At 39.9% G+C, this 13,896-nt stretch overlaps 1 protein-coding gene across 2 annotated transcripts in view; it reads right to left on the reverse strand.

Moving 5' to 3' along the window:
- ANKRD55 (ankyrin repeat domain 55) overlaps nucleotides 1-13,896 on the reverse strand; it is a 95,319-nt gene that overhangs the window by 27,432 nt on the left and 53,991 nt on the right. For both annotated transcript variants that reach the window (XM_047086729.1, XM_047086722.1), the window contains one exon: nucleotides 4,203-4,331. In XM_047086729.1, coding sequence (XP_046942685.1) covers nucleotides 4,203-4,331 — 129 coding nt within the window. The remainder of the gene's footprint in view (nucleotides 1-4,202; nucleotides 4,332-13,896) is intronic.

Genomic DNA, 13,896 nt, shown 5'->3' on the forward strand with positions numbered 1-13,896 from the left:
GCTACCTGTACTGTCCTGGGACCTCTCCTACAGCTCTAGCTTTTTCTGTCTTAGTAACCGCTCCCTTCCATGCCCTCTTAGGCCCAGATGCCCTAATAGCAATGTACTGTGGTATGGAAATAGCCTCTTCATGACTCTCTACCCAATTTATCCCATGCAAATGGGCTGTTTCCTGGTATAACCATGACCTATACAGTGGGGATAGAAAGTAGGTAACAGAGATGTGGGAACAGAGGAGGTAGAATCGAGGAGTCTTGATAATGAAGGGACAGTGAAGGAAGATAAGAAAGGAGGGTTCATGGACCATGCAGAGGCCTTTTGGCTTGGGCTACCAGGAAGATGGGAGTGTGGCAGGAAGGAGAGATCACGGGTTAAGTTTGGACATGACCAGTTTGAAGTGTCTGGGAAATGATGTAGAGAGGCCCAGGAGAGCTAGAAATATGAGTCTAGAGTTCAAGAGAGATGTCAGATGGAACTCACTGAAGGTTTTTAAACCAAGGACCAACAGGGACCATAACTGTTTTGGTGGGATAACAGTTGTATTCATACATTCCTTTGGGATTTGTAGAAAGAGCACTTGGTGGCAATGTGAGAACAGAATGGAGAAAAAAAGGGCTGAAAGTAGAAATACAAATACTGAAACTGGTGAGAATCTTCTGATGGGAATGTTAGCTGAAGCGACAGGCTTTCTGAGGAACAGAGTGAGAAAAAGACTGGGAACTGAATTTCTGCCTTGTAGAGGAGAGACACCCGTGTGGACTCCTGATAAATTGGTGTCCTCACATGCCCTGAAGGGACTGAGATGCCATCAAGAGAGACTGGATGGGGTCAGGGCTCTGCTCAGTGCTAACCAAGACAGAGGCAAGCAGCAGGGTCTCCTGGGAAGACAGGAGGGGCAAATGAGGGCAGTGGGCCCACAGGAGGGCACCACCAGTTACCAAGAGACCTTAGAGATGGGGCAGAAGCCCAATTCCAGATCACTTCATGGACCTAATGTTTCCAATCTTTCCTGCCTTGGTTAATCTGGGTCGAATACAGAGGCTTTATTATTTCAGAGTGCTATAGCTTTAAATGTGGTCTCATGTGGTCCAAGAGAAGAGCAGGAAGTTCAGGGAAAGGAATAAATGACAAAGGGAAATAGACTCATTCATGTGGAAAAACTGTAAATGGAGCACAATGCTGGTCCTGTACTATAAATTAATAAGAAGTCTAAAGCAGGCAAGTGTCATCGTGGTTTCAGCTGACATTTGGAATTACCCTTAGCCTTCTTTGCAGAGTAAAGGCCAGGACGCACCACTTCTGAATTCCACTGCTAACCACAAGGAGACAAAGGGTGCACGGTTTTCCCACAACTGTGATTCTTAACCTTTTGGGGGGTAGTCACTGATCCTCACTGAGGAAGTGAAGAAAGTCATGGATGCCTTCCTCAGAAAAAAGTATGCTAACATACGCTCACACTCACACATAGCATATTTCATACAATTGTAAGGCTTTTAGAAGGAACCTGCCTTGTTAATCTTTTTACACCCAATGCCAGATACACGGTATATGCTCAAGAAATATATATTAAGCAGTGGAGTCAATAAGTGAGTGACACGTTATGCTTATACAAAATCATGGTCAAAAAGGCAAATATCTTATGTAGGAGTACATAAGGTTTTAGTACCCATTAATATGAATTCATTTATTGTAGTGTTTTTGATGGGGTTTTGGAGTGATGGAGGTCTGGAGCCGACCAGAATTCCTGAGATGTCTTTGGTGCAAAAAAGTTATTAAAGCACAGGGACAGGACCTGTGGGCACAAAGAGCTGCACTGGGGTTGTGAAGAGTGACTGGTTATATGCTCTGGAGTTGGGGGAGATAAAGTCAAGAGGAAGTTTCTTAAAGGGATTTCCATGTGCTAAAGAAGACTCACAGATTACTGAAGCCTTAGCTATTGTCAGGCTAAGGTTGTTTTTCCCTCTAGCAAATCATTATCAATAATAATAGGGAGTTCCTGGAGATTAGGCTACTGATAAGATTGCCTTTCTTCTTGTAATTTACTAAGATATTTGCAAACTGATGGAGACTCAGGTCCTTTGATCTCTATCAGTTCAACCATTTGTTCTCAGTCCTTTCCTTTGTTCTTGGTCAGCCAGCAGTGCCTGAGGAATATCACAGATATTCCACCTGTGGGGGTGGGGGGAGGAGAGGGGGTTTGTGAGGTGTCAGCTTGCCTTATGCTCCCTCATCAGTTTTCAACCCTACGTGCATATTGCAGTCTGCTGGGATGAAGCAAAGCTTTAAAAAATATGGATGCCTGGGCTCTACTCCAGAAAAACTGACTGAAAATCTAAGGATGTGGGGCTTGGGTATCCAATATTGCTTAAAAGCTCTTCAGATGATTTTAAAGTGCAGACAGGACTGCAATCAATGTAGCAGGTTAAAAGCTATATCATCTAGTAAGGAGAAAGAATATGATGATGTGCGTATGATAACTAAGCTGTTGTGGAAGAAATCAGGAACCATAATAAAAATGGTTATCTATTCCAATCACCTAGCACATTACATAGTGCTGTCATATGCACAATCTCATTCATACCCCGAAGATACACTGATAGTTAAACCAAGAAGGTATTGGTGATTTTCCTCAGATCAAAACCATGTCTGTCAATACAAACAGATTTTCTGACTTTTCATTTTGCCAAACTGCCTCTTAGAGGGTGAGAGCAAGGGTTCCCACCCCTGAAGAGTCCAAATTAGAAGATGTGGAGAGGGGGTCTGGGGACCTATAATTTTACAAGCATTGCTGATGATTCCATTGCACGTGCAGGACTAGAGCAGCAACTCTAAATTGGGGGTGGGGTGGAGGAAGTGGGAGCAGAGATGTGAACCCCATCAGAAATCTGTGGGATTAAAACTCAAGTGTGATGAGGATGAATACAGGAAATGCTTGATTTGGATACCACTTTCACATCAGCTGAGCATCAGCACACATGGTTGCCCAACCAGAGGACAGCACCCTGGGGGTCAGGGTGGGAGATTAGATACTGAAAGTATGTAGGTGGATGCTACAGGCAGGTGGGGATGACAAAATAAGTTTTGCTCACTTCACAGTTTTGCCCAGGGCTGGTGCTGGTACAGAGTAACTGAAGCCAGAGTTGGAGGGACAAAACCAGAGCAGTTTCCAAATCACTTCTGTTTGCCTCTTCCCTCAGGCCTGAAAGTGCCAGGTGCCCATCTCTGGTATGCTTAGCATGTGAAACAACTGAATGTAACCGCCATCAAGGCAGGCAGAAACTCCTCTTACAAGGATCCTGGCAGCAGTATGACAAGAGTGCCTTATTGAGCTGATGAAGATAAACAGTGGAGGTGTCTATGCTTGGGTGTCATAAGACAGAAAAGGCTAGCAAGTTTGTTGAAATGATGCATACTACTGCTCTCCTCTGAAGGATGGAGGAAATGACTCTTAGTTGATCATTCCTCTTGCAAATAGAAAGCACGTCACTAAATGTTAGCCATGATCATTCTTTCACCTTAGTCTCACTTTCCCCCTCATTGGGCTATAGATTTCTTGGGCCTATTCTGATTTCTTCAGTCATGTGTACTGATATAGACGGCCTTTTGTGATCATGAGGTAGATTATAAGGCATGATTTTCATTGCTCAGGACAGAATTCAGGGTCATCTGGAATAACTCTGCTTTGGAGGATTTGGAAGGAAGAAGAGAGTTATGGTTCAAAGACTTTGAAGAGATTTTCCTAGTATATCTTTGAAGGTTTTTCCTGGTGTGCTGTGAGCTACTAAGCAAGCATGTGGATGGAGAGAGCAAGAGAGCAAGGGAGAGAAGTGTTATGTGTCTGTTTACATGTATGTGTGCATGTGTGTGTGCATGTGCATGTGTGTGTGTGTGTGTGTGTGTGTGTGTCTGTATATAACATCCAAAGCAGGCTGTCTTCCTCCTCTGTATCTTGGCGTGGTTTCTTCTCCACAAGTGATGCACTCACATCTTCCAAATGGACAGGTTTGCTGTTGCCCCTCTGGATATGAGGGATGGGAGGAGTGCAGAGAATCTTACTTGCTCTAGCACACTAATAACCTCCATATCACTGCAGTGGCTGCACCTTTGATAATTCCATCTTTCAGTTCTGACATACTCAGAGAACTGTTAACATTGCTTCACACCATCTAAACTTTAGACAAGTTTGCTGGCCAATTTCTCACCTGGACTGCCCAGTGCAAAGCTGTTTTAAAGTCTTTATCCACAAGAGTAGGGTCTGCTCCTTTCTTCAGCAGCATTTGGGTGTGTTGAGGCCGGTTGTGGAAAGCTGCCCAGTGAAGTGGTGTCATTCCCTATAAAACCACAGTCAGAAAGGGGAGAGGTGAGCAGAGGCTATCAGGAAGGAAAATGGAACTCACATTGTCTCCTCAGGCCAAGGGCCATCACCACATAAGTTGGTTGCTGCCTGTCAGTTCATTCATTCCTTAAGCCATTCAATCAACAGATATTTACTGAGTTTCTGCTTTTTGCCAGGAAAATAAGTGTTGAAGATACTGTAGTGAATTAGATAAAGAAGATCCTTGCCCTCATGGGAATTGCAGTGTGGTAGAGGAAGACAGACAACAAATGCAAATGAGCAAAAGGATTTTCCAGATTGTGCAATGCTATCAAGACTGCAAATGGGGTACTGTGAGAGAGTAATTGTGGAGTTAGTGACTATTCTACATGGGCCTCTATGAGCTAGGCTGGGGAAAACAGAACAGCAAGCACCAAGCCACAGAGGCAACCACTTGTAACTGGGGTCACGCTAACCTGCCATATCCCACCACAAGGAATTTTACTGCAATATCTCCAGTGGCTACAACAGAGACTAGATAAATAGCTGTTGAATAAAAGAAGGAATGGAGTGGGAGAGATATCCATGTGAGATGAGTCTGGAGAGGGAGGCAAGGCTGATCCTGGGAATATGGGTTGGGGATACCAACTCTGAATAAAGCATTCACAGTTTATTCTAAAGTCACTGCAAAGACACTGAAGGGTTTTAAACCAATGTTGACATGATCTGACCTACATTGTTTAGAAGAAACCACTCTGTGGTAGCTTGGATGAACCTATATGGTGAATCCCAACTTCTTTTAGAGTTTAAGGTCACACACTTTAGTCATCATTTAATAATAAAATGAGCTTATGCTTGGAAATGGTAACCAAGAGGAACCAGTATTATTTGGGAGTGTACTGTGAAAAGATGGCCTCTTCTCCTTCCCCACACCTCTCAATTACACAAAATATATCTAAAATGACTCTAGATTAAGATGACTGGTAAAGGAGATAAAGGGTATGGGCATCTTTAAAGTTCTTTTTATAGTCATCTCTGCAGATAAATAAAGATATGAGTCTAATATTTATTGATCCAAAGACCTTTATGAATTCTTATGTATATTATTTCACTTAATTCTCCAAACAACATTCTGAACTAAGTACTATGGGGAAATCTGCTATGTGTTCACCAAACTCTATTTCCTCTCCCTCCAAGCCACCAAACTGGGTACATTCCCCATCCTTCCAGCAGATGGACATGGCCATAAGACTGAGTCCTGATCATTGCAATGTGGACAAAAGGGGTGGCCTGCATAGAAAACAAAACCCACGTGGTCTTCCATACCTTCTCTCTTTCCTCATTCAACAAATGCAGAGGACAAGGCTAAAGAAGATGCTAGAACCACATTTAATTATGAAGCCCAGGACCCTGACTGTTGAGGGGGAATAAGCCTACCTTGTTGACCAGTATTGGACTATGATTCTAAATAAATAAGCTTTTGTGGCAACTGAGTGGCTCAGTTGGTTAAGCGCCCATCTTCGGCTCAGGTCATGATCTCACATGAGCCCCAGGTAGGGCCTCTCTGCTGTCAGCACAGAGCATGCTTCGTATCCTCTGTTCCCCTCTCTCTCTGCCCATCCACTCATTCTCTCTCTCTCTCCCTCTCAAAATAAATAAGTAAACTTAAAAAAAAAAAGAAGTAAGATTTTACTGTATTAGGCCACTGAATTTTTGAGTTAATTGCTATAGCAGTTGACCAACGTTAACAGGTACCACTGTCCTTCTCATTTTATAGAAGAGGAAGCCCAGCTCTAGAGAAGTTCCCAAGTCTGTGAATGAACACAGAACTGAATCTAGGGTTTGAGGTTTGTGGGGAGCTGGGATTAGAATGTTAATCCCCTTGGGGCACCTGGGTGGCTCAGTTGGTTGAGCGTCTGACTTTGGCTCAGGTCATGATCTCACAGTTCATGAGTTCGAGCCCCGTGTCGGGCTCTGTTCTGACCGCTCAGAGGCTGAAGCCTGCTTCAGATTCTGTGCCTCCCTCTCTCTGCCCCTTCTCTGCTCATGCTCTGTCTCTCAAAAATGAATAAAAGTTAAAAAACATTTAAAGAAAAAGAATGTTAATCTCCTTGACCAGGTTGAAAATTCTAAATCATTATATTACAGTTTGCTTTCAAGCTATAGGTGACATACAAGTGAGTCTCCCGGTATATTCTTGAGGATATTTTAAGAAATTGGTTCCATATGGAAAAGAATGCTGATACTAAAGCAGTGGAACTTCTTGTTATTATTCTGACAGCTGAATATTTGCTTGGGATTTAGAATAACTCAATGCATTTCAAAAAGCCCTCTTCATTATAAAATTGACCCACTGGAACTAGAAATCTGGACTCAAGGGAATCAGATTATTCTTATTATGCATGGATTTCCCCTTCCCAGTGCTGATTCCTTTTTGCTTCAGAGTCATTGGCTTCATCATGAAGGGCTATCAGTATCCAGCGTTAAAAGACATCAAAGGAAATTTTAAGTCACTCGAGTGTAAACTTCATTAGGGTAGGTCCTTATCCAACGTCTCAATACCTGGAGCTTAGAACAGTGTCAGGAACAGTGTAGATCGTAAGTAGTCAGTAGTTACTTAAAATGGATATCTTAACGGTCCTTGATTGAATTTTTTGCTTTTGTAATATCTAGCTTTGCTTTTAAAAATTATATACATTTTTAAAAAGGCAAAACATTTCTCCTTTACAGAAAATGAACTTTTCTGATATGGTCATTGTTACTAACTCTTCGACTGAAACCTGGTAGAATTTTTGATGAGTTCTCCAAAAGGTAGATGGCAATCACTGTGTGTATATGAGAACTCTGTGTGAAATGTGGTTATGAATTAAATTGTGATCATGCACTGCTAATCATTATCTCCTAAACAGAACTGCTAAGCTTCAAGAGTTATTTCCTTAAAACAACACCACCCCCCTGCCAAAAAAACCCTTAAAAGCCCAACTTCTGCATGTTTTGGTAGAGTGAATGGGGTGGGGAGGAGCATTGCCATTTTTTATATACCTACTTCCTGTCAAGAAATGTATATATATATTACCTCATTGAATATTTATATACATATATAATCCTAAGAGGTAGGTATTTTTAGGCCCATTTTACATTTGAGGAACCCAAAACACCGGTTAAGTAATTTGCCTAAGGCCATGGGCACATGCCATAGTTGGGATTCAAATCCAGGTCTCTCCAACACTGCAGAATAACATTCTTTACACACATCATGCAGGTAGGCTTTCATTTTGGAAATGAGGTCAAATGTTGGAAATTCTTTTCTTTGTGATTTTAACACCATTCAGGGTCTTCTAATTTTCTGGAATGGTGGTTTTCATTAGAGTACATGTTGCCATCCTATATTATTTGTTTCATTTGGCATTGCCCCTAGGCTCTTACTAAATACACAGCTGGCAAGTATTTATTTTTGTAAGGTATTGAACTATGTATTTTCTCCCACCCCCTTCCCCCACCCTAGAATTTGGTGATCATCTGAATGACTCTAAATCAAGACTTTAATCATTCCATTCCTTCTTGAAATAACAATTACACACACACACACACACACACACACACACACACACACACACTGTTTATATCACAGTATATAACATTCGGTTAAGTCAAGGGAACTTTTCTATTGCTATTTTTTTTCAACTGGGCTAATGAGAAATAAAAGTAAATCCTCTCATAGTAATAAGAAAACCAAAACTTTCAAAATCAGCTTCAGTGCACCCACTGGTATTGCACAACATACTTCGTTTAGGAAAGTATACTTTTTTCTTACAACTGCCTCCTTCTCTTTCCTCCAGCTTCTGTTGAGCCAGCAGGCATCAGAGTTGTGTTATGTTAAGACTGGTGGCCATTTAAGGGGTTGACTTCAGTCTCAGAGGTTGGTGTCTGCACTGAGTGGTGACAGGTCATGGTTCAGCTGTAATGCACTTAAAGGCAGAGGACGTGGCTTATTTGATGTGGTATGCCCATAGCACCAAGCACACAGTAAGTGTTCAAGAAATATCCACAGGAAGAATTAGTGGATTACTGGTTATCAAGGCTCCCTTGGACTCCTGGAAAGCATAAAACACCAGGGTCTGTTGAATGCAAGCCAGCCATCTGTGTCCAAACTATGGAGACCTTTTCTACCAGCTGCTTTCTGGAATTTCACTGAGGACTCAATGGGGCCTTGGAAGCATCTAGGAACTGAAAAGCTAGGAGTCACTTGTAGACATGTTGCAACAAATGCCCAGATGGCCCTGGCGACAGGAGAACCCCACTCTCTTGGAAAACAGAAAGCCTTGGCTCAATGGCTGAAAAGTAACTCATATTCAGTCATGAGCACAGCTCTCCAGAATGCTTTGAAGGGAAATGTTAAGTTTTAGTTGGCTTAGAATCCATTCTGAGACTGCTGATAGGATTGAATGAATGTCCTAACTGTTGGATGGTAGCAGGGTTGCTTTGGAGCAGTGCTGTTATGAAGATGAGTAATTCTGTGCCTTGAGCCTGTATCACTGAAATTTTATTTAAGGGCTTACAAGTCCTAACAGTGTCTCAGAACTTTTTTTTTTTTTTCCAAAACCACCATAACTTCTGTGTTTTCTGAACCAGAAATCTGATTAAGTGCTCAGGATTGCACCTTTAGACTGACTCTAGCAGACATTGAAAGGCACAGAGAGAGAAATGTGTGATGTGACCTGGTGCTTGCCATATCCCTCATCTTGGTGCCCTGGGGGGGTAAAATTATAGCAAGTGCTGAAGAGTCAGCCAAACAATTCTAGATCCTTCAGGGGATCTAGATCTTCCAAAGGATCTAGAATTTCACAGAAGTCCAGCTTGGCTCGGGGTGACATTTTAAAATTCACGTACTATTAATTTCCCAATCACATATGACTACTCCTCACAAAAGTTGTTTCCTGTAGACAAAAAAATAGGAATAAATGCATCAATCATTCCTACTTTTTGTCTATAGGAGACAACAATAACTTTTGTGTACTTTAAAAGATTAAAAAAAATAGATGGTTGTAAGTACAGGAATGAAAGTCATTTTCTTCAATTTTTATTTTGAAAACATTTTATAATTATAGTTCACAAAGATTAGTAAATTATTTCATTGTCTTTGTTTTAGAGTTTTCTTTTTTTTAAAAATTTTTTAAAGGTTTATTTATTTTTGAGAGAGAGAGCATGAGTCGGGGGGGAGGTGCAGAGAGAGAAGGAGACACAGAATCTGAGGCAGGATTCAGGCTCCAAGCTGTCAGCACAGAGCCCAATGCTGGGCTCAAACTCAAAACTGTGAGATGGTTACCTGAGCCAAAGTCAGACAATTAACCCACTGAGCCACCAAGGTGCCTCTAGAATTTTCTAATCTGGATAAGTAGTGCACATCATAATAGCCACAGATTATAACTGATAACTAAAAATAATTAGATGTTGGGTTTCAGGACAGTAGGAATGGCTACTAGTGATATTCTTCAAAAACAGTCACTTTTTCCCTTTAATAATGACAAAATGTTTCCAACAAAAATACAAAAACCTTCAGGATGGAAGTTTTTATAATTTAAATGAGGCATTAACACAAGAGAAGCAACATAGATTAATTTAAGTCATGGAAATAAAGAGCAAATTCCAACAAGAGCAAACTTATAAAACAAAGCCTTTAGGGGTGCCTGGGTGGCTCAGTCGGTTGGGCTTCCGACTTCAGCCAAGGTCATGATCTTGTGCTTTGTGGGTTTGAGCCCCATATCGGGCTCTGTGCTGACAGCTCAGAGCCTGGAGCCTGCTTCAGATTCTGTGTCTTCCTCTCTGCCCCTCCCCTGCTTGCACTCTGTCTCTCTGTCTCCAAAATTAAACATTAAAAACATTTTTCAAAAGCAAAACAAAACAAAGCCTTGAGAACAGAGACCTAAGTTGTTATATTTATTTTTTCAAATAAACAGAGCACTACATTCTGCACTAAATTGTGACCTATTAGAGCAGGAATCAAGCCTATATGAGACAAGGTAGGTACTTAAATATTTTTGAGCGAATAAAATGACCATTTTCCCATTCTAAGCAGATCACCTTGGGAGGCCTATAATTATTCCACTTGTTGATCAAAATGTTTTTGGGAGATTTTTTTTTTTTTTTTTTGGAATTACCACCATAACAGGGGTTCTATCCATGGATAGGAATCAGGCTTAGATCAGAGAAATAAATTACATCTTTACTGGCATTAACTTCAAATTGAAATTCACCATCTTATTTAAATATGAATATAGGCAACAAGCCACAGTACTGTTAACACAATACCTGTGACTTGGCCAAAAATACAAATCACAGACACTTTTGTATTGCATTAGTTAGTGCAGATATCTCAAAATATGTTTTGTATGTATCCCTAGTACAGTAGTTATTGGTCCTATCACTAAATCTTTTTTTAATTTTTTTTTTTCAACGTTTATTTATTTTTTTTGGGACAGAGAGAGACAGAGCATGAACGGGGGAGGGGCAGAGAGAGAGGGAGACACAGAATCGGAAACAGGCTCCAGGCTCTGAGCCATCAGCCCAGAGCCTGACGCGGGGCTCGAACTCAAGGACCGTGAGATCGTGACCTGGCTGAAGTCGGACGCTTAACCGACTGCGCCACCCAGGCGCCCCTCCTATCACTAAATCTTAATAAATGCATTAACAAGCAAGCTTACATATTACCGTTACAAATTTGATCTTTATAATATTTTGGCAACTTTTTCAATATAATTGGTTTCTTTTTTTATCCTCTATATTTTATTTTATATAATTTCAAACATTTTTCTGAGGAGGGATCCATAGGCTTCACCAGCACACCGGCACACATGAACAAGGACTCCTGGCCTAGAGTCTAGAGTACATTTTTTGAAGATCCTAAATGAAATAAAATCTTATTTTTCTGAGAGTAGATTTTGGAAATAATTAAAAGTCACCTGGAGAGTTAAGTGTGGTAAATAAAATTGGTAACCAAGTTGGGTCAACAAAACAAAGAGAAAGGGCCAATAAAATAAAATATGACTTTCCCTTAAACTGAATAATTATCTATCTATAATATATACATACATCTATACATAAATATATATTTGGGGTTGGGGCTCTACTATGTACAAGTTACTGAGCTAGATCTAGGGATCCAAAAATAAAAAAGACATGGCCTGCCTTTAGAATCTTATGGGGAAGGGGCAAGTGAGGGTTTGTAAGTAGCAGTGATTCTACTCTTATTTTTATAAGCAGGTCATTTTCAGAATAAAAATTCTAGAGCATTTAAAAAATTTACTTTATTATTTTACCTTTTGCTAACTGTAAAGTGATTTCTAGAGTCAGGCACTGTTTCGTTTTTGTTTTTGTTTTATTTTGCCATTATAATGCACAGTTTCTGCTTATGATTATGCCTTAGGAAAGCTGTAAGTGAATTTAGGACTAAGAATTATACCCAAAGGTTCACATCTGTTTTTGCAACTTGGATTTATTTTTTCAGAGTATGGTTATAATGGAAGGTTGGATTGTCAGACCCCTCACAAAATTCTACTTAGACCCGAATTTGCATGCAATGTAGGATCAACAACATTGTATCCTAAATACAATGCAAAACAGTCCTTCTCTGGATAAATGCATTTCGGTTCTAACCCAGATGCCATTAGTTCACAGCCCCTTTTAATGGGGTGCTCTTGTCAAAGCTAAAATGAGAGCAAGAGAGGTTAGATTCCAGGAGTTTAGCAACTTGTTAGCTCCCGGTAACTACATTAGACAGCCTCCCTCTATGCAAAGATTCCTCTGAGGTACAAAAAGACAAAGGCACAAAGGACAATCTGGCCCATTTCACCTTTCCTACAGTGTGAAACTCTGCAGTGTGGATAGCTTCTAAATAAGTCACTTTACAATTAAGTTCTGTGGTTAATGAAACATGAAAAACAAATAGATCATTAGCACAGAACAATTAAATGCAAAGTTACCATAATGTAGTTATGTCTTGTGGGGTTAGGGAGGGCCTTCTTTAAAAAGACATCAAAAGCAAAAGCAGTAATGAACAAGAATGATCACTTTGATTATGTCATATTTTAAAATTTCTGTACTAGAAAAGAAAACTGTTTAGAACAAACAGTTCTAAAATGAGCAACAGACTATGAAAAACTATTTGCAGTCCAACAGCAAAGGATTACTGTTCAGAATAGAAAATTATGAATCCATATAAAAAATGACAAAGTAACCCAACAGATGAAAGGACAAAAGATCTAAACAGGCAAGTCACAAAAGAAGTTATAAAAATGACCATTATACCTATGAAATAGTACTCAATCTCATTAGTTATCAGGGAAATGAAAATTAAGACAACAAGAAAACGTGACAAGCACGCTATTAAACTGCAGGTGGAACGATACGTTGACACAGCCATCTTGGAGAATCACCAGTCATGTGTATTAAAAATAAAAATGTACACCCTAGTGACCAACAATTATTCTCCCAGAGAAATGATTGTGTAAAATACTCAAGGAGGCTTGTACAAGAATACTCTGGAAGAATGTTTCTTATGGCGAAAAATTGGAGACAGCCTAAATATACATTCATAGGGAAATAGTAAAATAAAAGAAGTATTTTCCTAGTGTGGAACATCATGAAGCCATTAAAAGGAAAGAGACAGATCTATATGTATCAACATGGATAGAGCTCTAAGATATTGTTACATGAAGAAAATAAAGTTGTAGGGGCACCTGGGTGGCCTTGTCAGTAGGACTTCAGTTCAGGTCATGATCTCATGGTTCTTCAGTTCAAGCCCTGCATCAGGCTCTGTGCTGACAGCTCAGAGCCTGGAGCCTGTTTCTGATTCTGTGTCTCCCTCTCCCTCTGCTCCTACCCCACTCACACTCTGTCTCTCTCTCAAAAATAAATAAACATTTAAAAAAAAGAAAGAAAGAAAATAAAGTTGTAGAACAATATACAGAGTGTGATACTTTTTATGTTACAGTCCACATTTGTGAATATACAGAAGACATTGGGAAAGATTACCTGGAGGCTAAGATGGTAGGGTGGAAGTAATCAAGGACTTCCTATCGTTACTTGTAATATTTAAATTTTTCAAAAGCAAATGTGTTCATATATTACTTATGCAAGTAAAAACTAAGAATATAAAAAACTGTTTTAAGTCATCGAGGTCAGATCAGGACAGCCGCTAAGGCGATAATCACTTCCCTGATATAAAGTACTATCATATTTTGTTTAACTTGAACAGTTATAGGAGAGAGGTTTTCTTTCTTCCTCTCTCAGTTCTTTAGTTTCAGTTTATAATCTAAATCATCTCTTAATGAAGTTAAATTTCTACTAATTGATTCTTTAATCTTTAATAATTTATTGTGATAAGCTTGTTAATCCTACAGTTATTCTTGGAATATAATTTCATTTGGATTCTGTAGAGGTATGCCTTGCTCTTTCCTCTTGTATTAGAAAACCATAATACTTCAGTAGCAGCATTAACTTACCTTTTCCCTCATTTTTTTTTTTTGCCTTCCATCTTTTTTCCTTCCTGTTATTTAGCAGATATATGGTATGTGTGCACTTAC

Source organism: Lynx rufus, unplaced genomic scaffold (assembly GCF_022079265.1).
Source record: "Lynx rufus isolate CCGP_SWC_20201006 ecotype Redwood Valley unplaced genomic scaffold, mLynRuf1.p SCAF_1, whole genome shotgun sequence".
NCBI classification, from domain to species: Eukaryota; Metazoa; Chordata; class Mammalia; order Carnivora; family Felidae; genus Lynx; species Lynx rufus.